At 40.7% G+C, this 27,379-nt stretch overlaps 1 protein-coding gene across 1 annotated transcript in view; it reads left to right on the top strand.

Annotated features, from left to right (window-relative positions):
* Positions 1 to 26,436, top strand: part of LOC126100570 (uncharacterized) — a 140,714-nt gene extending 114,278 nt beyond the window's left edge. Inside the window, exons 2-4 of the mRNA XM_049911189.1 lie at positions 2,851 to 2,931; positions 12,210 to 12,454; positions 26,132 to 26,436. Coding sequence (XP_049767146.1) covers positions 2,851 to 2,931; positions 12,210 to 12,454; positions 26,132 to 26,290 — 485 coding nt within the window. The 3' untranslated portion in view covers positions 26,291 to 26,436. The remainder of the gene's footprint in view (positions 1 to 2,850; positions 2,932 to 12,209; positions 12,455 to 26,131) is intronic.
* Positions 26,437 to 27,379: the final 943 nt, after the last annotated feature.

Genomic DNA, 27,379 nt, shown 5'->3' with positions numbered 1-27,379 from the left:
TAGGAAAGGGGTAGATTTCGGGAAAGTCACCCAGAACCACAGGTCAGGGGAGACTTACCTCATGGGATGAGATGGAAAGACTGACTGCTGGGAACTGTATCGAATGAGATTTGAAAACCTGGGAGTTTAAAGATGGAAGACAGGGCAATAAGAGTGAAAAGATATGTACATTGTACGGGGGTGGGGGCAATGAAAATAGATGGGTAAAGGAATGAAACATGTATGGAACTAAAATGGAGTGAAGAAAAACGTAATTACTGTGGAGAAATGCTGATACAGAAGAAATTAATGTAAATTAAGGCCAAGTGGGTGTCAAGAAACAAGGACATGTTGTAGCACTAGTTCCCACCAGCGAGGTTCTGAGAAACTGGTGTCTGGGGCAAGAATCCAGATGGAGCATGTGGTGAAACAAGTGCTGAGGTCACAATTGTCATATTGTAGAGCATGCTCTGCAACAGGATCTTGCCAGTGTGTATACTGGCAACACACAGTATCCTGACAATTCTGACCTCAGCACCTGTTTCACTGCACATGCCATCTGGATTCTTGCCCCAGACACCAGTTTCACAGAACTCTGCAGGTAACTTTATTAGTGAATGCTTTGTATTTTCCATTTGAGTCAGAAGTATTGTCAACATCTACCCAGGTCATTTCTTTGAGCAAATTCCTGAATTTCTCAATTTTTAACTTATTTATTACCTTCCTGTGCTAAGATTTAATAGATTTTATATCCTGACAAGTTTCAACTCTTAACACAGGATACTGCATGTAATGACCAGATAGCCCTTTTACTATTCGTTTTTTGACATGACTTTTTCCCTTAGATTTGTCCACAAAGATATTATCAACAGCAGTCTCAGAGCATTTACATATCCTAGATGCAAAGTTCATAGTAGGAACTAAATTGAATGATAGAGTTACTGATTGCAATAATCGTTCACTAACAGAGCTGTTCAATTGCATTGTGACAGGGACAAAAAATGGGTTCATTACAATAACCCTAAACTCAAAAAATCATGGGGGTATCCCAGCCAGGCTTCCATGTTGATGGTCAAACTGAATATTCATGGCTCCAAGATTTGGTGGGAAAAGCTAGATGCCGTGTACTGTGAGGTGTTAAAACCAAGTGAAACAGTCACAGGTGTTTGTTATCGAATGCAATTAATGCATTTGAGCAGAGCATTAAAAGACAAACAGCCACAATACAGTGAGAGGCATGATAAAGTGACATTGCAGCATGACAATGCTCTCAACCCCACGTTGCAAAAGAGGTCGAAACATACTTGGAAACATTAAATGGGAAGTCCTACCCCACCTGCTGTACTCTCCAGACATTGCTCCCTCTGACTATCATTTGTTTGGATCAATGTTGCATGGCCTGGCTGACCAACACTTCCGATCTCATGAAGAAGTCACAAATTGGATCGATTTGTGGATCGCTTCAAAAGACGAACAATTTTTTCGACACGGGATTTGTACACTGCCCGAAAGGTGGGAGAAAGTAGTGACCAGCGATGGAAAATACTTTGAATGATACATGTGTAACCAATTTGTTTCATTAAAGCTTCAAATGTTGGCGAAAAAATGGTGGAAGCAAAGTTGTACACCTCATACATCTACATACCATTGCACCTTTATGGCTTACAGCTGATACTGAAAGAATGTCCCATGAAGTAATTTTAAAGACCAAGTTATTAACGTAACTTGGAAACAGTGATTTGAAATATGAATGGAGAAAAGTGTTTTGTATATAATGATGTCATGTCCACTACACTGACAGTCATGTATTGACTATTTATTTTTAAAATATTTTGTGCCTTAATGTCATGTTTTGTGGAAAAGTGAATTATTTTTCCCCCTCTGTTGGTCTCATTAAGTGTGAACCTCATGTGTATATGTATATTTTTAACTTTTTCTTTTCTTTGTGTATTGTGCCCTTCTGCCATGAACATACATAGCCGTTTTGTATGCAAAATATATAAATATGTATCACTTGATGGACTAAATGCAACATAAATTTCTCTTGCTGCTTCACAAAAAAATAAGTACAAGAAAAAAATTATAAATTACACAAAGAACAAAATAAATTTCTGAAAAAGAACAAAATAAATTTCTAACATTTTAGATATAACACAAAAAGCTGAAACAGACATCATCAGAAAATGTTTACATGTGTCTTTATTTTTCTGCTAACTAAAAAGTAAAACAAGGCTAGGAGTTGAGAAATTTTGTGAGCTGTTGGAGGTAACAGGAAAAAAATAGAATGAATGTCAGATCAAAGACATTGCTTCAGTGAGTCAAATAATACAAATGCTCATAAGGGTTCTTTAATAGTACTGTTAATGGTTTCTGCATTGTGTTTCACAGAATATGTTAACATGAACACTTTATTTTTATGAGAGTCTTACTTAATAGTACTGTTAATGGTTTCTGCATTGTGTTTCACAGAATATGTTAACATGAACACTTTATTTTTATGAGAGTCTTACTTGGTGTTTATTTCCTTTCTTTTACCAATGGATCAAAAGTGCACAGCTTCATCTCAGTGCCTGTGCATTTGCAATGTAACACATTCACTTCCCAGTCAGATGAGGTGAAGAGGAAATAACAGTGTATCCTTGGCTAGCTGGACCAGGACTATGGACCTTAACAGCTATTAAAGAACTTTTTTAGCAATAAAACCAAAACAAGGAAGTCTCACTTGCAGGATGTCAATAAACATTGGGTATTGATTCTAAGCTGGTACACTAACCATAAGCTGTAAGAAATTTAAAGTTATTAAACTACCTCTCTAGCTTCTTTTCCAGTTCTTGTGATATAATGCTTCATAACAGTATCTCTCTGTTTCAGGTTCTGATGCACTGATTATTCCCCAGGAGCTACCATCAATATTGTCACTAATTTATTCCAACCTTCCTCCACTGAAAAAAGGTAAATATCAATGCACTTTAGCCTAAAGTTATTGATCCAAATGGATTTCTCTTTGAAAAAATCTTGATTTCTCATACTTTTATTTCGTACTTTGCCTGCATTTTAAATACTAATGCATGTGTGTTAATATATCATACTTACTGCTTTCTTTAAATTAGCAAGTACAGTTGTTCACAAGAAGAAGAGCAAATTTTAAGAGGTGTGTGAGGAGTGGAGCAAGTAAGCTCTTTCCACCAACTCCCAGCATAGAGGCTCCTGAGGGGAGAGGGGCAGAGCTAGTGGAACAAGCTATGCTAACATCAACCATTGCTGGAAAAAAAAAAAAAAAAATCATTCACATACTATTTGCACTCCCGGTGGCACTGATAGTGTTATCTATTAGCCTCCACCAAACAGCTGGCAACTGATACATTTAGTGTATCTACAAAAAGTAAAATTGAGACAGGGGCACAATAAAAGCTTACAAGATTAGTGAAACAGAAATTGGTAGATTCATGTTGAATGATGGTGCTTGTGGTTACTAATTCCATATCAGTTTTCATAGACAGTTCAGAACTGAAAAGAACCAGCAGTAAAACTTACACTGTGGCAATAAAAAGAGAATGAGTAAATTGCCATTTTGAGAACTGTGGCTGTAATACTGTAAGGTTTGTAACTAAAACAACAACCAGCCACAAGTATGGTTTAAAAAGGTTTCTTTGATTAAAATAAACCTTTGTAAATCATAATTGCAGCTGGTTACTGTTTCAGTTATAAGCCCTATACAGTGAATAAAATTTTGAACATTTATTCACTTATGTAATGCTAAATTGTGTGTAGACTCAAATCTCCATGACTAAGTTTCTTGTACTCATGTCCCTACATGGCACTAGAGGATTACAAGTAGATAAACTATCAAAGCAAAGCATAAATACAATGCTGCTTCTGCAGTAATAATCCTACAAGATTCTACCACTGAAATGTGTTAAGTAAGCCCACATCCTCTTAGAAAATACTGAAAAATTGTTAATGTGAGATGCATGAAGGAAGTTTCTCATCTGTGTATGGCACATTATTGTTGCTACTGCACAGTTCAGCATTACTAGTATTAATATCATTTCATCTATTGCAAGTTTGAAGACACTGCCATGCCTCCAGTAATTTTCTCACAGTTGTTGGACCTTCCAGCTGTACTCTTCCCAGTCATAAGCAGTTACCGATAGAAGGCATTCACTTGCAATCTTAAGCAGATTCTCTTTGAACAAGTCCCCTGAAATGTTGCACTCCCTAAACAACTGATTTATTGTTGCCCATGCCAGTTATACTGCATTCAAATCACAATTACAGAGTGGCAAGCAGAAAACTATGTGGCCTTCCTCTTTTGCCATTTAATCAAACACATATGTTTTTTAGCAGGTCTATGTTCTTGAATTAAAGTGAACAGAGCCTGCTTCTTTATGCTCTCTCAATACAGACATCATGCCTGCTTTGCAGCCATTCCAACATCGTCACTTTGATATCATACCATGTGGTTTTTTTTTTTTTGTCCAGCTGTCTCTTCTGGTATCTAGCCTTGTCCATCACAGTGACTGACATCAGAGGAAAATTTGGGAGAAACATACTTGCAAACCATCTTTTAAAGTTTCCAGAATTCATTTGACTGTGCTAATCATCTTTTGTGGATTTAGTCCAGAACTTTAGGTAGGCCTTACTGACAAATTCCTTCCTCAGTCCAACACTTCCAATAAGAAGTCTATGAGTGCAGCTTTCACACGCCACAGTGCTGACATCATCATCCTTCTCCTAACATTGCCAGCTGCCATATTACTGTCTATCGAAGTTTCATCCAGATAGAATATTTCTGTGACTGCTTTCATGACATGTTTCATTTCTACAATGAAACACGACTGCTAGTCAATAATGTCTCCATGGTACAGCAGTCAAGTCCTCATATTCTGCAATTTCTTCCATGTGAATCCAATGGACAACAAAATATTCCACAGAGGTGTAATGACCCAAGTCCATCAGATGTTTTCCTTGTGTATTGATAAAAGTTTCCACAGCCTGAGCAGTCTTCCATTTTGTCTGAAGACACCCTTGTCAAATTTATCCAACTAGATTTTCCCAGTAGATGTCAGCCTAAATGAAAGAGAATAAAAAAAGAAAAGTCAGAAAGTGGAGTTCAGTATTATGCAGAATGTGTAGTTACAAGAAACAAAGAGAGGTCCCAAGAGGAAGGATCTCCTTTTTTTGAAACCAGTTACACAGTAGTGTAGGTTGTGGTCCCAGATATCACATGATGCAGGCACAATTAATGGAATAAAAATAATTGATGGCAGTCATTCCTATTACAAAAGGCTCTGTAGTCAGGGTGACCATACATATTGGAAAACAAACAATTGCTTCATCTGTATCAAAAACCTTTTCTCTTGGACTCACAATAAAAGTCCAATAAAAAAGGAATTTCATTCAACTGAATTGATTTTGTATGTTCCATGATACATTTCTATTGCAATATAAAAACATGTTTGTCATGTGATAGGACTTATGTCCACTGCCTTCAGCACACCAACCAAGTATTTTTGCCACTAAGAAACATGATCAGACAAAAGTTGACTGACTCCTACTAACTTCTGCTGATTCAGAACTAGGGAGCCCTTCCTCTTATCTTTGTGAACAATCTGTAAGCATCATAATGAGATCTGTAATCTTAAATTAAGCTTCAAATTTGGCAACATGACTTCTTTCAAAAAGAGAAGAATAGTGTCTGATAACAGGTAGTGGAGGGTAAATTTAACAAGATAGATCATAAGAATATCCCTCAAAATGAGGACATGAGCTGTGTCTGGATAGCTTAGTCAGTAATAGAATTATCCATAAAAGACAAGCTTGTGGGTTTGAGTCCTCATGCAGCACACAGTTTTATTCTGCTGGGAAGCTTCAAAATCACTGAAGACTTCTTTCAGCAGCATAAAATTGGTATGAAGTATGTGGGCTTTCTGCAAAAATACCTAGAATATGTAAATTACAATCTACAGGATGATTCTGTGATGATGTTACAAACTTTCAGGAATGATGGAGAAGGGTAAATGTGTCAGTTTGAGGTAAGGAACTCTGGCCTGAAAATGACTGAACTGAAAGTTATAAGTGAAGGTCATTCTAATATCTCTGACAGTGAAATACATATGCCAGTACTCTTGTTGCTGAGGTTATAGGATAGGTCATTACAATCAGCATCGAGACGTAGAGGCTGGGATCATAATTAACCTAATCCAATGCAGACAGCATACTGTGACAAGAGCAATACTGGTGTACAGTGTCTGTACTGTAGTATATAGCGACTCTGTTTACAAGATGAAGTAGGAACGTAGTTCAACCCTAACGAAATGGTGGTGTACCTTGTGCTAGAACTTAATCAAATTATTTTCATATATGGACAAGCAAACTGAAGCAGCTGAGAAACAGAAAGGTTGTACAGGGCCAAATATCCATGTCGAAGACATGTAGCTCACACCATGTTTCCAAGATTGTTCCAGAGATTAAGTAAAACAGGGCAACGGGCACCACATTACAATGAATGAGGTGGATGACAAATTACGTGGACTCCTGGCTTAGGAGCTGCAGTGCTTGCTCAAGGTAGTGAAGCACCTGCAAACAGCACTCAATCAGTTGCACTTGAAATGAATGTTTTGCAGAGTACTGTGTGGTGAGTATTGCAGGAAATACAGCTACACCCCTACAATCCACAGAAAGTACATATTTTAATTCCTGCTGACTTTAGACCACATGTCAAGTTCAGCCAATGGTCCTTGCAGTGTCTTACTGTTGATCACCACATACCTGCAGATGTACTTTTCATTGATGAAGTCTGTCTCACCAGATACAGAATGCTATATAGCCGTAATAGTCATTTTTGGACTGATGAGACTCCCCATGCTACAGTTGCGGTGAGCCATTAATACAGGCTGTTAGTGTGTGGGCAGACATAGTCACTGATCATGTACTTCTTCCTCCCTGCTTAGATACACCAGTGTACACATATTTTATCAGAGATACATTACCCATGTTTCTGGGACATATCCCACTTGTTATTCATCAATAGTTATGTTTCTAACTTGATGGACCCATACCTCACTCTGGAATTACAGTTCATGAACACCTGTATCAAACATTCCCTGAAAAGTAGACAGGCAGAGAAGGCCCTGTTTAATGGCCAGCACATTCACTTGATCTTATCCCACCTGATTTCTTCTTGTGGGAACATTGGAAAAGTCTTATGTAAGTGGGACCTGTTGAGACTGAAGAGGATCCCCCTGGCAAGAATTCTCACAGCCTTTAACACTGTTCAAAAGACACAACTGATATTAGAAAAGTACAACAGAACTTTGTGTGACAATTCTATGCCTGCATTCATGCTGTAGGATGCCATTTTGAATAACTGTAGTAAATGTAGCAGGTTGTGAAACTTGTGCAGATTAATGGAATTCTCTATCCCTATACCAAAGGCTTAGGATTGTTGTTTCCTCTGACACCAAGTTATATGTTTCATAACTAGTCCATCAACAGGGGAAATTATCTAAAACTACTGTGGAGTACTCAGGAAGAAATCTGTACATCATGATCAGATCGTAAATTGAAACCCTTAGTTTGTGCACTGCTTGAGACTGAGGTGAAACTTGAGTGGATTATTTTCATTACATATAGTTTTTAAGAGGAGTTGTAACTTAAACAATAATATGTTTTCTTGTGCAGAAAAATCAGAGAATCAAACAGTGACAATAGTTATTTTTATAACTAAGCTTTTTCATTATAGGAAGTCTATATATCTTTGTTTAAATAATGATGTTACATAATTTTTCATTTTATAAAAATCATTTTTGTGAATTTATGTGCATTTCCATAGTCAAAGAGTAACTATTTAGCTATTGAATAATAAACTTAGATTACAAACAACTTAATTTCATAAATTTTTATAACATTTACTATGTCTTCCATAAATTAAACAATGGAATTTTTCAGTGTTTTGGAATATATTTATATCCAAAATTACATCCTTACTTGTTCTTCTTTATTTTAAAGTGATATGATGAAGAACTTTGAGAAATGTTATGTTCACCTGTTATGTACTCTCATGACTAACAGGAATGTTCACATCCATTATTGACTGGAAAGGAAATTATTGTTGTTTTATTAGCGCAAATGCAGTATACACTTCAACAAATAATGTTGTTGTTGTGGTCTTCAGTCCTGAGACTGGTTTGATGCAGCTCTCCATGCTACTCTATCCTGTGCAAGCTTCTTCATCTCCCATTATCTACTGCAACCTACATCCTTCTGAATCTGCTTAGTGTATTCATCTCTTGGTCTCCCTCTACGATTTTTACCCTCCACACTGCCCTCCAAAGCTAAATTTGTGATCCCTTAATGCCTCAAAACATGTCCTACCAACCGATCCCTTCTTCTAGTCAAGTTGTGCCACAAACTTCTCTTCTCCCCAATCCTATTCAATACCTCCTCATTAGTTACGTGATCTACCCACCTTATCTTCAGCATTCTTCTGTAGCACCACATTTTGAAAGCTTCTATTCTCTTCTTGTCCAAACTAGTTATCGTCCATGTTTCACTTCCATACATGGCTACACTCCATACAAATACTTTCAGAAACGACTTCCTGACACTTAAATCTATACTCGATGTTAACAAAGTCCTCTTCTTGAGAAACGCTTTCCTTGCCATTGCCAGTCTACATTTTATATCCTCTCTACTTCAATCATCATTGGTTATTTTACTCCCTAAATAGCAAAACTCCTTTACTACTTTAAGTGTCTCATTTCCTAATCTAATTCCCTCAGCATCACCCGACTTAATTTGACTACATTCCATTATCCTCGTTTTGCTTTTGTTGATGTTCATCTTATATCCTCCTTTCAAGACACTGTCCATTCCGTTCAACTGCTCTTCCAAATCCTTTGCTGTCTCTGACAGAATTACAATGTCATCGGTGAACCTCAAAGTTTTTACTTCTTCTCCATGAATTTTAATACCTATTCCGAATTTTTCTTTTGTTTCCTTTACTGCTTGCTCAATATACAGATTGAATAACATCGGGGAGAGGCTACAACCCTGTCTTACTCCTTTCCCAACCACTGCTTCCCTTTCATGCCCCTCGACTCTTATAACTGCTATCTGGTTTCTGTACAAACTGTAAATAGCCTTTCGCTCCCTGTATTTTACCCCTGCCACCTTCAGAATTTGAAAGAGAGTATTCCAGTTACCATTGTCAAAAGCTTTCTCTAAGTCTACAAATGCTAGAAATGTAGGTTTGCCTTTTCTTAATCTTTCTTCTAAGATAAGTCGTAAGGTCAGTATTGCCTCACGTGTTACAGTATTTCTACGGAATCCAAACTGATCTTCCCCGGGGTCGGCTTCTACCAGTTTTTCCATTCGTCTGTAAAGAATTCGCGTTAGTATTTTGCAGCTGTGACTTATTAAACTGATAGTTCGGTAATTTTCACATCTGTCAACACCTGCTTTCTTTGGGATTGGAATTATTATATTCTTCTTGAAGTCTCAGGGTATTTTGCCTGTCTCATACATCGTGCTCACCAGATGGTAGAGTTTTGTCATGACTGGCTCTCCCAAGGCCATCAGTAGTTCAAATGGAATGTTGTCTACTCCCAGGGCCTTGTTTCGACTCAGGTCTTTCAGTGCTCTGTCAAACTCTTCACGCAGTATCTTATCTCCCATTTCGTCTTCATCTACATCCTCTTCCATTTCCATAATATTGTCCTCAAGTACATCGCCCTTGTATAAACCCTCTATATACTCCTTCCACCTTTCTGCCTTCCCTTCTTTGCTTAGAACTGGGTTGCCATCTGAGCTCTTGATATTCATACATGTGGTTCTCTTCTCTCCAAAGGTCTCTTTAATTTTCCTGTAGGCAGTATCTATCTTACCCCTAGTGAGAAAGCCTCTACATCCTTACATTTGTCCTCTAGCCATCCCTGCTTAGCCATTTTGCACTTCCTGTTGATATCATTTTTGAGACGTTTGTATTCCTTTTTGCCTGCTTCATTTACTGCATTTTTATATTTTCTCCTTTCATCAATTAAATTCAATATTTCTTCTGTTACCCAAGGATTTCTATTAGCCCTCGTCTTTTTACCTACTTGATCCTCTGCTGCCTTCACTACTTCATCCCTCAGAGCTACCCATTCTTCTTCTACTGTATTTCTTTCCCCCATTCCTGTCAATTGTTCCCTTATGCTCTCCCTGAAACTCTCTACAACCTCTGGTTCTTTCAGTTTATCCAGGTCCCATCTCCTTAAATTCCCACCTTTTTGCAGTTTCTTCAGTTTCAATCTGCAGTTCATAACCAATAGATTGTGATCAGAATCCACATCTGCCCCAGGAAATGTCTTACAATTTAAAACCTGGTTCCTAAATCTCAGTCTTACCATTATATGATCTATCTGATACCTTTTAGTATCTCCAGGATTCTTCCAGGTATACAACCTTCTTTTATGATTCTTGAACCAAGTGTTGGCTATGATTAAGTTATGCTCTGCGCAAAATTCTACAAGGCGGCTTCCTCTTTCATTCCTTCCCCCCAATCCATATTCACCTACTATGTTTCCTTCTCTCCCTTTTCCTACTGACGAATTCCAGTCACCCATGACTATTAAATTTTCGTCTCCCTTCACTACCTGAATAATTTCTTTTATCTCGTCATACATTTCATCTATTTCTTCGTCATCTGCAGAGGTAGTTGGCATATAAACTTGTACTACTGTAGTAGGCATGGGCTTTGTGTCTATCTTGGCCACAATAATGCGTTCGCTATGCTGTTTGTAGTAGCTAACCCGCACTCCTATTTTTTTATTCATTATTAAACCTACTCCTGCATTACCCCTATTTGATTTTGTATTTATAACCCTGTAATCACCTGACCAAAAGTCTTGTTCCTCCTGCCACCGAACTTCACTAATTCCCACTATATCTAACTTTAACCTATCCATTTCCCTTTTTAAATTTTCTAACCTACCTGCCCGATTAAGGGATCTGACATTCCACGCTCCGATCTGTAGAACGCTAGTTTTCTTTCTCCTGATAATGACGTCCTCCTGAGTAGTCCCCGCCCGGAGATCCGAATGGGGGACTATTTTACCTCCGGAATATTTTACCCAAGCTATCATCATTTAATCATACAGTAGAGCTGCATGTCCTCGGGAAAAATTACGGCTGTAGTTTCCCCTTGCTTTCAGCCGTTCACAGTACCAGCACAGCAAGGCCGTTTTGGTTAATGTTACAAGGCCAGATCAGTCAATCATTGAGACTGTTGCCCCTGCAACTACTGAAAAGGCTGCTGCCCCTCTTCAGGAACCACATGTTTGTCTGGCCTCTCAACAGATACCCCTCCGTTGTGGTTGCACCTACGGTACGGCCATCTGTATCGCTGAGGCACGCAAGCCTCCCCACCAACGGCAAGGTCCATGGTTCATGGGGGGGCAACAAATAATATGCATTGTAAATTATGAAACTTAAGTGATATCACATGATACAAAACAAAAGGTGATATAGATCTCTTCATTTTGATATCCTGACCTAAGTGTTGGTACTTTACAGGCCTATAGTGATGATTCCCTATTCTGAATCTGCTACGTCATTGTGCACACTCTCTGGGTTTCTTACTGTGACACACTGTATTCTGCTTGTCAAATAATGAAATCCAAGCACAGTAAGACATCTGATAGCATGATATTTGAACTTTTCTAGGAGAACATCATAAACTGCATGATCAACTACTTTTGATAAGTCACAGAAAATGCCAGATGGCAATATTTTGTGATTTCATTTTGTATAACCTGATTTTTGAACTGACAATGGCAAGCTCTAATTATTTTATTTCAGGACAGGTGTGTTATAGTTCTTGTGTATTTAGTTTTTTTCAGTGCCCTCAAAAAGGAGGTATGCGCTGAAACTTGGTAGATATTAACATGTGTCTTACTCCCTCAAAGACTAGCATATTTCAGTCATCCAGGTATAAAACATGTGACAGTGTCATATTGCACAGGTGACTGAACACACCGCACACATGTGAAGAATAGAATTTTAGTAGTTTACTTGAGGAACTATCAACCTTATGGGAATTGCTTTTGAGGGAGAGATGATTCGAGGCAATTCATTAAATTCTTCATGTCTTTGGCAGAGCTTGGAGTAGAAGTGATTTGATCCCCTTAAGGGTCATTAACAAGGTAGCAACCACAATAACATCTGGATGTTCTGCGTTATGTTTTCAGGAACAGATTCACGTTTCGGTTTTGGATTTCGATTTGGTGAACATGCAGATTTCCAGGTACTTATACAGCTTGGACCTCAAACAGAGACACAGCCTATTGGCCCACAACCTGAGAACAATGGAAACTCTAAGAGGCATGTTATCCAGCAAACCTTCTACATTCCAAATGGTGAAGAAATAATCACAGACACACAAGGTGGGAAATGGCTCTCATCTTGGAGATCAGCATTCACCCCAAAAAAGAAGGTAAGTATTTTACCTTTCCTTCATACTCTGTATTTATTTTTGCTTTTATAACCAGTTAGTTTCTTCATTCATCCATTCATTCCAATTTCTACTTTCATTTCTCCACTTTCTTCATCTTATTATTTTGCAGTGTGGCATTTCTCATATCTTAAAATTTGAATTCTTATATCTACATGTGCCTCTCCCCATTCCTGTCCATTTCCATGGGATAAAAACAGTATTATGAAAAGTGTAGCTTGGTACTCACTGCACAGAGGATGTGTTGAGTATGAGACAGGCATAATTAAAAGATTGCTAAACTTTAAGCTGTCCAACAAATTAGTCCATCTTTGGAAATAGGAAACACACACACATATTCTCACAAGAACAACTCACACAGATTTTTCCACTGTTTCCAACCACTGCATCCTGACTGCAGAGTGTGACTGCATCTGACATGAGCACCAATATGGCTGAGTGGTGGGGGCAAGGAGGAGGCATTGTATGGGGAGGTGAAGGGATAGTAGGGTGAGTGGAAGGAGATGGTGTGCTGCCTTTGAGGGCATTCCAGGAGTATGGTGGAGACATGACAAGGCTGCCAGATGCACAGTCCAGAGGCTTCACACTGGGAGGAGGATGGTTGGGGGTGGGGGGGGGGGGCGGCAGAAAAGAGAGAGATGCATTGGTTGAATGAAATTTCTGTGTAGTGCTGGAGTGAAGGTGGAGGCCAGACATGTTATGGAAACTATGGGTATGTTCTAGGGTAAATTCCCACCTGCACAATTCAGAAAAGCTGGTGTTGGTGGGAAGGATCCAGATAGTGCAGGCTGAGAGGCAGACATTGAAGCAAAGTACATCATATTGGGCATCATGTTCAGCAACTGGGTGGTCCAGATAACTATTGGTAACAGCTTGGCAGTGAACAGTCATGCGAATAGACAACTTGTTAGTTGTCATGCCCATACAGAAAGCAGCATAGTTTTCCAGCTTAGTTTGTAGATCACATGGCAGCATTCAGAGGTATTCCTGCCTATAATGGGGTAGGAGGTGCCTGTGACAAGACCGAACTAGGTGATAATAGGATGATGTATGGGATGGGCCTTGCATCTAGACCTACTGCAATGGTATAAGCTATGAGGCAAGGGGTTTGGAATAGAGGTGGAGTAGGGATAGACAAGGATATTACATAGGTTTAGTGGGTGCCAGAATACCACTGTGGGAAAGGTGGGGAGGGATATTCCAAATTTCATGGCACAATGAGAGACTGTAGAAATCCTGGTGGAGAATGTGATTCAGTTGCTCCTATCCTGGGTGGAATTGATGCATGCTTCTTTGTGACTGGACAGTGGGTATGTGGGAGGTGGTAGGAGACTAGAGAGGCAAGGCAAGGCAGGTCTGTTTCTGAATGAGGTTTGGAGGACAATTTTGGTCTGTGAAGGTCTCAGTGAGCCTTGGCATATTTGGAGAGAGACTGCTTGCCACAATAGATGTGGTGACTTCAGGTGACTAGAATGTCTTGTATGGAATGGGTGGCAGCTTTTGAAGTGGTGGTAGGAGGTATTGTTGGTGGTTGGTAGATTTGATATGGATGAAGGTACTGATGTAACCAAACTTGAGAGTGAGGTGAATATTGAGGAAGGTGGCTCATTGGGTTAAGGAGGAATAGGTGAAGGGAATGGCAGAGAAGTTTTGAGGTTCTGGAGGATCACAATAATGTCATCGATGTATCTGAACCATGTGAGGCACTTGGGGTTCTGGATGGGTAGGGTGGATCCTGAAGAGGCCCATGAATAGGTTGGCGTAGAATGGTGCTGTGCATTTGCTCATCGCTGTACTATGGATCTGTTTCTTCAAACAAGAACTAATTTAGGAGATGATAAAGTTGGTCATGGTAACCAGGAAGGAAGTTGTATGTGTGGAGTCAGCTGTGTATTGGGAAACTTAATGTTCAATAGCAGAAACACCATGGGCATTGATGATGTTAATGGAGAGGGAAGTGGCACTGACAGTGACAAGCAGAGTGCCAGGTGGTAAAAGAACAGGACTGTGTTGAGTTGGTAGAGTTAATGGTTGGTGTCTCTAATATGGATGAAAAAGTAATAGAAAATAGCTGAAGGTGTTGGTCTATGAGATCAGAGATTCTTTCAATGGGGACACAGTAATTAGCCACTATGGGGCATCCTGACTGCCTGGGTTTATGGAATTTAAGAAGCATATAGAAGGTAGGAGTCTCAGGAGTGGTTGGAATGTGGGGAGGGGAGAGAGAGGCTCAGTAGAGAGGTCCTGGGATGGGCCTAAGGATGGTAGAGGGACTAGAGATCCTGCTGAATATCTGGAATGGGGTCATTGTGGCAGGGTTTGCAAGTGGATTTATCCAACAGCTAATGGAGTCTCTCCACCAGATAATCCCTGCTGTTCATAACCACAGTCTTGAAGTCTAGAAGCCTTTGTCAACAGTTAGGATTATAAGGTTGGGATCAGATTTTAGGTGGTGGGTTGTGGTTCTTTTTGCATATGTAAGACTGGTTTCCATGTTAAGGGATTTGAGGGAATTATGTTGCAGCAACGTTAATACCTCCTGAGATCCTTAGGCCTATCAAAGAACCTCTTCCCTCAATCTATCTCTCCCCTCACCCACACCATTCTCCACGTCCCTATCTTCTATATGCTACCTAGAGTCCATAAATTCAAACACCCATAATTCCTCTCTGTGGCCAATTACTGTGCCTCCACTGAGGAAAACTTTGGTTTTATGGATCAGCAACTCTAGTCTATTACTTTAACCCATTTTCCTATGTAAGTGACACCAACTATTCCCTCCACTAACTCTCCACAGTTCCTGTTCATTTACCAACTGACACCCTGCTCATCACTGTCAATGCCACCTCCATCTACACTAGTGCCCTCAATGCCTATGGTCTTGCAGCTACTAAACAGTACCTTTCACAATGAACAACTGACCCCAAACATACAACCACCTTCCTGGTCACCAAGACCAATTATAACCTCATTCACATTTACTTCTCCTTTGAATGCATCATTTGCAAACAAATCCATGGTACGTCATTGGGTACCCACATCTCACCATTCTAATCCAATGTAATCATGAGTCATCTAGAGGAATCCTTCCTAACCACCCAAAATCCCAAACCCCTCACCTGGTTCATTTTCACTGATGACATCTTTGTGATCTGCACTGAGGGTGAGGACACCCTAGCCACCTTCCTCCAAAACCTCAAAACCTTGTAACTCATTCACTTTACTTGGTTCTCCTCAATGCAACAAGCCACCTTCCTTGATGTTGACAGACAGCTCAAGTGTGGCTACAACAATACTTCCATCCATTTCAAACCTACCGACCAACAACAATAGCTCTCCTTCATCACGTATGTAGTGATGAGCTATCCCTCTCCAAATATGTAAAGAGTCTCACAGAAGCCTTCAAAGGCCAAAATTATCCTTCAGACTTTGTTCAGAAACAGATCCCTTGCCTTGTCTCTCTGGTCACCTGCCTTCCTCCCACACACCTACTGTCTGGCCACAGAGAAGCTCTCCTGTCATGTCTTAGTACTACTCAAGACTGGAGCACCACCAGGGCTTTGACTATTCATCATGCTCTGAAGTGAGGAAGATCCTACCCACTATCCTCCCGACCCCTCCCACACTCATATTCCATTGCCCACAGACCCTATGCTATATCCTAGTCCATCCATTCTCCACCCCTGCCCAAGCTCCTCAGCTCATGGCACATATCCCTGCAATATGCCTAGGTGCAAGGCCAGTCCCATACATCTATACATCCTTCCACTGCAACCTAGTTTAATCCTGTCGCAGGTATCCTCATTCCCATTAAAGGCAGAGCTACCTGTGAAAGCAGTCGTGTTATCTACAAAAGAAACTGCATCCAATGTGTTTCTTCCTACATGGGCATGACAACTAACAAGTTTATGTCCATATGAATGGTCATGGTCAAACTGCGGCCATGAGACAGCTACATCACTCAATACCTGAACATCATGCACACCACTATCTGCTTCACTTCAGTGACTACCTCACAACCTGCACCATCTGGATCCTTCATACTAACACCAGCTTTCCTGAGTTGTGCAGGTGGGAACCTTCCCTAAAACATACCCATAGTTCCCATACCTGTCCTGGCCTCCACCTTCACTAGTCCCTATCTTCTACCCACCTAACCCCTTCCCTGCCCCAATTCCAACACTACACATGCCATGTATTTCACCAATGAAACCTTCTCTACCTTCAGATATTCTTCTTCTTTTTGAAGGAAGTTTTTGCTTGAGCAATTCTACTGCTGACTACTGCTTTGCTCCAGAAGTTCCTACTGATCTTACTTCCTAAATTAGTAAATGATTCACTTTGGTCATTTAATTCATTGTCTATGTAAACTGGGACTTTGTTTCTTTATCACATACCATCACTTTTATTTTCATATTATATCTTATTTTCATATTATATTTTCCCCCATAACCTTATCCATTTTAACTAATATGGCTTCAAGGTCTTCTGCAGTTTCCTCTATAACAGCAACAAAAATGGTTCAAAAGGCTCTGAGCACTATGGGACTTAACATCTGAGGTCATCAGTCCCCTAGAACTTAGAACTACTTAAACCTAACTAACCTAAGGACATCACACACATCCATACCCGAGGCAGGATTGGAACCTGCGACCGTAGCAGTCTGCGGTTCCTGACTAAAGCGCCTAGAACCGCTCGGCCACACCGGCCAGCTAACAGCAAAACAACATCATATTTTAAAATACCTATTCTTTTGCCATGTATTAATAAACTTGCCTCTGAGTCTTATTTGACTTTTTTAATTGCCTCTTCTACACAGTGGTTGGAGATAGTGAGATACTATGCACAATGTTGTTAGACACCTTCCTCTTGGTTTGTCCTTCCATAAATAACAACTGTCTCATTTTTGTATGGTTACATATTAGTCTTTGACCACCCTGCTACTTCCCAAATGCCAATCACAGGTAGGTCTGGGTGCTGCCTCCTGCGCACAACATGACAGGCACCCCCCCTCCCCCCTCCCCCAATGCTCCATTCTGTTCGGGAATGACTGGGTAATTGCAGACAACTTTACATTAAAGATGTTTCATCAGGATACCTTTTCCTAGTGGGCACAGGCGCCAATGTTTCGCTGCTGCCTACGTTCTTAGCATCGTCGAACATCCGCCCTCGTAATACTTCACTGCAAGCAGTGAATCCAACTAAACTATGATGCTTAGGTTCAACTTCCAACGTTGTCTCACCCTCCGTAAACTGCAAACTCGAGTGGACTTTTTTAGTGTGCGAAATTGACGAACCTATACTAGGCGTTGACTTCTTGTGACACCACAAACTTTCACCGCACCTAGTGCGAAACACCATGTTTCATCATACATCCAAGACTCACTTCCCCTGTGCTCCATCGAAAAAAAAAACCCTGTGACACATCAGTCAGGGCTCATCTCATCTGTACATGCTCGTCTCTGTCGATGACATTACAAGAAACCATGCACAAGTGCCTTGTCGAGCTCAAACACATTGCTCCCCTATGCAAGGAAAACTTCGAGCTCTCCCTCTGGCTCCAAGAAACACAGCTCCACCTCTCTGATGCAGCAAAGGAATTACGAACACTACAGCAACAACAAAGCAAGGTCAGTAAGTGCGCCGAATTTGCTTGCAGTCCCAGCAGTTGAGCCTCTGTGTGTTTACCTCCTGCTACCCCTTGCAACTGTGCTATCAAGACTGCCATAACGTGTACTGAGAGTTCCACAGGGCCACACCCTCCTAACATGGCAGCATTTGACACTCGGCCAGACACAAGCGCGCATGCGCGACGAACGTCACGTGTTCCCGAACTGACGGCTCCATCCCCACCCCTCGCAGACAGCACCTCAAACTATGCAACTCTGGCTCCTGCGCACCGCCATGCGACAACCACTGACAACACAAACAGTGCACTCACGCGAAGGATTTCGCCCGTGACCATGCTGCCACAGGCCTCGCCCTCAGACAATGGACTCACTAATGGCTCACGAGCTCTACCGAGCTCACCCGACCACAGTGCCACTTCTTCAAACCAGCGGCCATCTTGTCGCGTTGACTCCTGGGACACTTTGCCGCCTTGGCTCCCATCGGATCCGCCGAATGGCTCCGAACACCACGACCACACCTCGCCTCCTGTGCCGCCGGCAACATTTCTGTCATCACCAATGGCACACATCACAAGCTTCGCCTCACGACAGGTCCCTCGATCTCCAGTAAACCACATCAACTTTGTCCTGAGCACCTCTCCGACCTTAAAAATCAGATTTCTGAACTGCTAAGCTCCAGTGTCATTGAACCCTCTGCCAATAGCTGGTCTGCGCCCATACATATGACACCCAACAAGAACGGGTCCTGTCACATGTGCAGAGACTACTGTCGACTAAATGCAGAAACTATTATGAACACCTACCCCATACCCAACATTGCTGACTTTACCAGTTCCCTCGCAGGTGCGACCACGTTCTCTGTCATTGATTGCAAACGGGCCTACCACCAGATCCCGATGGCACCTGAAGACATCGAGAAGACAACAATCTTCACCCTGATCAGGTTATTTCAGTTTTGATTCATGCCCTTCGGTCTGAAAAACGCAACCCAGACTTGGCAACGCTTCATCAACGAAGTGCTTTTCGACCTATAATTCTGCTTTGCATATCTTGATCACATTCTTGTGTTCAGCTCCTCCATCAAGGACAACATTCGACATGTGCAAACTGTTATGAACACTCTCGCGGCAGCAGGCATTGAGACCAACCAGGACAAATTGCAGCTACATCAACCTGCTGTTACTTTTCTTGGTTTTCGGGTCTCTGCCAATGGCATTTCACCGCCCCCTGGCAAAGTACAAACAATACTGAACCTATCCAGACCTTCGTCATTCAAAGAGTTCTGGCGCTTTCTGGGGATGGTTAATTATTATGACCAACATCTACCTCGGACTGTAGAGATTCAGGCTCCACTGAAGGACACCTTAGCAGGCACCAACACTTCTGGATCTCGGCCCGTTCCATGGACCCCCGCTATAACTGACTCTTTCACTGCCCTCTAAAATCTTCTTGCTGAGGCCTGCACCATCGCGCATCCTCATCCCAATGTGCAGCTTTTCATCACCACAGACATGAGTGATACTGCCATTGGCACTGTCCTTAGCGAGACAACCGATGGCCAAACTTCGCCTCTGCAGTTCTTCTCGCGCAAGCTCACCAATGCACAACGGAAATATTCCGCGTTTGACAGGGAGTTGCTCGCAGTCTATGAAGCGATCAAGCATTTTAATACTGACGTTGAGGGATGCCCTTCCTATGTTTTGACGGACCACAAACCTCATCGCTTCAGATACATGGACTTCATATCTCAGTTCATCCCGATGTCAGACCCATAAAGGATGCTGACAATATATTTGCTGAATTCCTTTCACGAGTTGACGCCATCCATTCGCTGTTAGACCTCTCTGAACTGCCTAACCTCCAACCCGCCGATGAGGAAACACAAAACCTGATTTTAGACTCTACTTCTTCACTACACTTCGTCCACGCCACCTTCCCTGGCATTCCTGGTGAGATCTGGTGCGCCCCCTCATCCCAACCATGCTCCATCGAGCTGTCTTCAACACAATGCATAATTTAGCCCACCCTGGTGTTTGTGCGTTCGCCCGCCTTGTAGTCTAGCAATTTGTGTGGAGAAATGTCAACAAGGACTGCTAGAATGGGCACGCTCCTGCATCGCGTGCCAATGCTGCAAAGTACACAAGCACACTTCACCCCCTCCTCGGCGCCTTTTCGAACCCTCCTGGGCGTTTCAAGCATATTCAAATTGACATTATTGGCCCTCTCTCCCCCTCTAATGGCTTTCATTACGTTCTCTAGTCTATCGACCGAACAATTCGCAGGGTCAAGGCTGTCCCCCTCCCGAATATTACGGCAGAAACTGTTGCTTGAGCTTTCATCGAGTCATGGGTATCGCATTTCGGATCTCCAGCTATCATCACGACTGACCAGGGCAGACAATTTGAGTCGGCCCTGTTCAATGGGATTTGTAACATTTGTGGCATCCGGCGCACCCATACCACAGCATATCACCCGCAAAGTAACGGGCTAGTCAAGTGCTGGCACAACACTTTCAAGGCGGCTCTTCAATGCCACGTCTGTCTATGGATGGAGGCCCTTCCCCTTGTGCTACTTGGCATTTGTGCAATCTATAAGGAAGACCTCAAAGGCACAATAGCCGAGTTCGTATACAGCCCAAACATTGTTCTCCCTGCCGAACTTGTGAGCCCTTCCACTTCTCCCCCTCAGTCTGACTTACCTTCCTTCGTGGACCACGTCAGATGCCACTTCATCAACTTCCATATCCCTCCGCCTGCCAGCCATTCCCACCCTAAGGTTCACGTCCTAATATCTCTGGACAATTGCGAGTACGTCATGCTCTGAGATGACACTGTCCGTGCTCCCCTCCAACCCCCCATATACCGGCACGTACCGAGTTCTCCAGCGCTCAGCCAACACCTATGACATCCAGATGAAAGATTCAGCTGTCACAGTCTCTCTCAACAGACTTAAGCCTGCTCATGTTGAGCCTTCTTCTACCCCCCCTTCAGGCCACGACCACGCCTCTCACTGTCGTGGCTCACGATGCTCCGACCATTCCCTCCATGTCAGACTTACACACTCGATTGACTTCCAGCTCCAATCGTTGAGCTCTCCTCTGACCTCACCCACTACTCTGCTCTCACGTACTCTGCCGAGTGACCACATGCTCCTCACGTCGAGCTTACCTACGATCACACCCTCGCCGCCTGCCTCACCCTGTCAAGGTTTCTCACGGCCCCGCATCTTGAACGTGCCCTCGCTCAAGGTGTTTGTGCCTGTCCCCCCGGACATAATCCATGACATCTCAATAATACTGCATGATTATACACTGTTTGTCATGTGTTTCTCTTCATCCAGTGCTCATGACACAACCTCCGCCACTCCCTGCCACCTGGTGAAATGTGTTCCCTTCCCACCCGACGTCGACCTGGACATGCTTCGTGTGTTCCCCACGCCCTCCGGAGACATGGTCGTCGTCACTCCATTCCACCCCAAACTGCCAGCCTACCTGTTGCCGCACGACCAGCATGCCCAGTATGACACCTGGCTCACTTCGACTTCCAGTTTCGGTGGCCGAACTTTCCTTCACGACACATACCCAAACAGCTCCCCGATGATGCTGTTGAGCTGACTGCGCACCACCCCTGCTGATGCCATAGTCACCCCTCCCCCTCCCCCGGCCTTTCATCGATATGGATTCATCTTTGGACTCTAAGCTTTATCTTTGGCTGTTCCGCCATGTTCAGTTCAGTTCTTTGTGATCCTTGTATGTGTTAAGGTTAATAAATGAACTACTGCTGAAGGGGTGTGATTATTGGCGCAACCAACATGAACACACTCCTCAGACCCATTTGATATTATGAAATGCTTTTTCTAAGCCTATGAATGCTATGTAAGTAGTTATGTTCCTTACCACTTCTTTCTCTGAAGCTTATCTTAGAGCTACAATTGCTTCTCTAGTTTTCCTGTTGTTCTGGAATCCAAACTGATTTTTTGGAGTGTAGCTTCAACTTTCTGCTCTTTCTTGCTTAGAGAAAGTGTGGTTATTATTTTATCTGCATGAACACATTGACTCCGTCCTGTAGTTTCCATATTCTATTGCATTTATTTTCATGGAGATAAGTATCATGATACATTTACTCAAAATATGCGGACAGCTTTAGCTGTTCATGCATATTCCACACAAGATTAAACATCTCATTTATCAATTTAGTTCCTACTGATTTATGAACTTCGCATGGAATATTGTCCATGCAAGAAGCTTTGCTGTCTTTTAGTTTCTCTAGAACTAGTTCAAACTCATCTTCCAAGGTAAGTTTAGCTGTGCTGTTTGAATCTACTCATATTCATAAGTAGTGTTTCAAGTAGTTCTTCTCCACTATACAGTTCCTAAGTGCTGTTTCATCTTCTTACAATTTCACCAGTGCTATCCAGCATATTTCCATTTTCATACATAACTGTTCTGTTTCTATTTCTTCTGTCTCCAAAACTGTTTTACTGATTTATAATATTTGTCCTTGTTTCCTTTCTTTCACGTTATCTCCAGCTGAGATGAAGACATTCTCAAAATATCCTTCTATTGCTTGTCTTGCCTCTCTATTGATTCTGTTTCTCAAGCTTTCTTATTTCTCTTGTTCCTCTTATTTTTTTGCATTTTTTAGTTTTCTGCTCCCTTCTATCATATTCAGCAGATCTGCAGTATCTTCCCTTTCCTATTATTTCTTTTATAGCAGTTTTTATTATGAGATACCAAGTACACTGAAAGAAACTGCAGTCATCTGTATCAGGTGTCTTGTTTGTTGCCTTCTAATACAAATACCATGAGTTCTTCTTTTTGAGCCTAATTATTTCCCACTTAAACTATCTGTTTTTAATTATCATTAATTTCAATTCACTTGTCATCATTACCAATGTATAGTCCATTTTTACATCACAACCTGCTAACATTTTCTGTCTTTGACTTGTTTTTTTTAAAAAACTTTACTAAATGTTTATGAACTCTTAGCATCATCTGGCATTTTCTGTGAATATCTTGTTCCTTGGTGATGGATAAAGAAAGTATTTGTGATCCAAAGTTTTTATTTTTGGTAGAACTTTACAAATTTGTATCCTGTTTCATTCCTTGATCCAAGTCAAAATTGCTCAGATGACTTTCTTCTCCCCTTCCCTCACCAACAATAGCATTCATATCCCCCCAAATGATAAGATTTTCATCTCTTTTAACTTTTCCGATGATCTCTTTGAGGCAATTACACATTACATCAGTTTCATCCCATTCATGTCCTGTTGTCAACATATACATGTGGATTATGATTATGTCCCTTGATTTTGCTTGTAATCTGACATCTTTCATTATATAGCATACATCCTTTCACTCTGATTCCCAGATATTTTATTGATCACAACCGTAACTCCGGCAACACCAGGTTTATTTTGCACTATTTCATTAAGTATATTTCTCTAGCTTTAGGAAAGATAAAAGTACCAAAGAGACAGTTGCACTTGATAATGGAAGCTCAACTTAACACCATAAGTGACAATACATTTTATCCAGTACAACGATAAGTATTGAATTTATGGTCATTTATATCAGAAGAGTAAATACACAGGTGACGAATGCTAGCTGAACACAAAATTAGGCCTGAAGACAAGTACCTCAAATACCATCAGTAAATATTCATACCATAACTCACTTGTTAGTTAATATCTCTGACCTACTGATGTATGAAACTAAAATTGTACTCATACTTACCAGAGATACTACTATTAATATTTCAATACCAATACAATAGATTGTTTGTAGGAAATAAGTTAATGAACAGAATTTAAGACCAGTGGTGTACATTTATATTTACCAGTGTCATTTAAAGTGTTATGAAAAATTAAGGCTTCTTTGTAACAGTTGTCAACCTAGACAAAGTGTTTGATTGTACCAGAAGGTTCAAAACTGTTTGAAATTCTCAGACGTAAACTACAGCTAGAAACAGGTAACATAAAATGTGTACAAGAACTAAGAAGAAAATAAGAATGGAAGACAAAGGAGGAAGATACGGGATTAAAAATGGTGTAAGATATAGATGTATACTTTCGCCCCTACTGTTCAATCTGTATGGTGAAGAAGCAAAGTCAGAAATAAATGAAAGTTTTTTGGAGTGGAATTAAAATTAAAGATGAAAGGATATCAATGATAAGTTTCACTGATGGCATTGCTATCTGCAGTGAAAGTGAGGACAAATTGCATGACCTGTTGAATAGAATGAACAGCATATTGAGAACATGCTATGGATTTAGAGTAAATTAAAAGAAACATGAAAGTAATAAAAATCAGCAGTAAATTTAACATCAGAATTGGTGATCACAAAATAGACAAAGTGATGGAAAATCAAAATAAAACGTGGCAGAAGAGGCAAGGAAAGCACAAAAAGCTGACCAACACATCCAAAGAAGGTGTCAAAAAGGGATAGGGAAGATAAAGTTAGATTTAATATAGCATGCAAAAAGGCATTTCAGAATTTTTCTTCCTGTGCTCTGTATTCAAAGGATATGTAAACAAACCATAATACATCATACAATATTACCACTTTGCAAAGGATTGCAGAGTATAGAGATTGATAGATGTATAGATAGATGTGATTAAAGCAGTGGACTCATGTCTGAGTGGTGCAGAATTCATTCGTTCACTATATTCTTCAGACATCTTCATAAAAAAGAAACTACAGGGATTCTGCACAATTTAATGTGTATATTAAACAAGATAAATAGCCATAAGAAACTGGATTAATAATACAGTCCTACAGATTTTGATTTTAACCCAAGACAATCATTCCTGGTTATCAGGCAATACAGTGGCCTCTGCCAGGCACTTAAATGTGATTTGCAGAGTATCCATGTACATGTAGATGTAGATGTAGTGGGCAACAGTATCCAACCATTGTCTGAGGCATCTCCACACACATCCTCACTAGTCATCGGGGCTCAAGTCAAAGCAGGACTCATCAGTGAGATAGTTCCATTCAAATCAGTGATATACCAAGATAAAGACATGTCTGCTGACACCCCAGACGGTGCTGGGATACAACGGTACATCAACAGAATTCTACACTTCATTTTGTTGCCCTTCTTGGCAAGCCATCCTGGGACTACATTTTAGCAATAAAACACCTGCCTAACAAGGTGCAAATTTCTACTGCTTATCTTTAAGCTTTCCAAACTCTCCCTTGGTCAGCTAGGTCACTGGATCTCTCCCCAACTTAGAACATTTGGAGAATTATGGGCAGGGCTCTCCAGCCAGCTTGGGATTTTCATGGCCTAACACACCAGTTGCACAGAATTGGGTATGATATCCCTCAGGAGAACATCCAACAATGCTATCAATCAGTGCCAAACAAATAACTGTTTGCAATAAGGGCCAGAGGTGGACCTACACAATATTGACTTGCTCAGTTTGTGAAGCTCTTTCTTTTGAATAAACCAGCCAAATTTTCTGAAATTGTAATCATTGGTTTGTCTGCACATGTACATCACCTCTATCGATTTCCATCCCATTTGGATAATTCCTTCATGGTGCATCAGTTTTTTGTCTTAGAGTGCAGTAGTGTTTAAGCCCGGATGAGGAAAATTTGTGTTTACTTTTCTTAAGCCAAAATTTTCAACTGGTTGTAGATCATTACAGTATTGCTTCTAAAACAAAAGAGAGGTGTCATCTACTTATCTTACTGCATATGAACTGAGAACATTGACCAATATCATTAACATACACCAGGAAGGGAAAAATGACATAGAATTGAACCTTGGGGAACATCCAGTATTATTATTGACGGATTGGAAATCTGCAATCTAATTATCTATGTTATCTACCAGATACTCAGTCTTTTATACTTCTTTCACATTCAATATTGACTTCACATCAGTGTTTGCAGGCTAAATGGAGCTTATAAACAGTACAACTTAGTTTCAAATATGTCCTTGATCACTTTTGTGCTCATAAATTTATGAGTCAAATCAATTTACATTACAGAGCATTGACACTGTGATATTTATGTTGCAGGTAAATCTGCAGGAGACTAAAACTGAAATACCTACAATGGCTCCGGATCCAACACAGAGCAGAAACCAAGTTGTAACACATCTGCGTAAGCTCTACACAAACACAAACAAAACAGCAGACACTGCTACAAATACTGGGAATTCCTCACAAGTGGAATAATGTTTATTTATTTATCTACATCACCAAAGAAAGTGTAGTGCTTTCCTATAGTACTGCCATGTGTGTATGCATGAAAGCTTATATACTTCATTAGCAATGAAGCGATAAATTTATTTATGTTACTAAACATGTATCTTAATTTATTGTGTACAATAAACCCAATCTTTTTATTGAAATACAAATCAATGTTTCATATGAACAATACCATAAATGTGTTTAGTTACTAAATTACTTTTGTGGAATAAAAAAAATATTTGACATGTTCACAATTGTTTGGGACTCTAGAGACTTGATGGCCAGTGTTGTCTGTCAATTGAAACCAAAGTGTGACAAGTCTATTACGTATGCCTTAAGCATTACCATTTAGTTCTTTTTAAATGGCCTATGCAACATTCATTATTTGCCTTTCCTGAAACAGGATTCTATTGTTTAGTAGTTTTTTGCATCATTTCTATGCCTGAGAGTCCAAAAGAAATTACATTACTGTAGGTATATTAATGTATTTGCTAGATGATAATGCCACAGATTAACACAATAACCAGTTTCGTTCACTCTGAATGGACTACTTCTCATTTGATCTAGTATGTGACACTTCTTTCATCGCTCATGCCACTGCAAACTGTAGTTGGTATGTGTTAATTAATCAATGAATGCTCAGCCACCGATGAATTCTCATCCCAATACTATGATGTGCTCATCTAAGATGAATGGCCATATAAGCTACTTTCCAAAAACAAAATACAACAATAATAATTATTCAGTTAAATTAGTAGACTATGTAACTGAAGCAGTCAGCTATAAAAGGCATTTGTTCCCATATTCAGTGGCCTGTTAAACCCCTCTGGCAGTTTGAACACAGATGCAACAACCCACAAAGGGGTTAATATCCTTCCTAATTTACTTTTAACCATGACATGACAGTAAACACTGAATGGAAAAATACAACAGAATGTCAACAGTCCTTCATCACTAGAAACAGTGGTGCAACTAGGTCATTGGTTTGGAGATCTGAGAACATCATATAAAGAGGAACTGTAGCTTCGTAGAACTTCCCTCAGAAGCCCTAAGAAAAAACTTCTATTGTGCACA

This window comes from Schistocerca cancellata, chromosome 9 (assembly GCF_023864275.1).
Source record: "Schistocerca cancellata isolate TAMUIC-IGC-003103 chromosome 9, iqSchCanc2.1, whole genome shotgun sequence".
Taxonomy (NCBI): Eukaryota; Metazoa; Arthropoda; class Insecta; order Orthoptera; family Acrididae; genus Schistocerca; species Schistocerca cancellata.
Note: the sequence above shows the minus strand (reverse complement) of the source record. Positions and strands in the feature narration are given on the sequence as shown.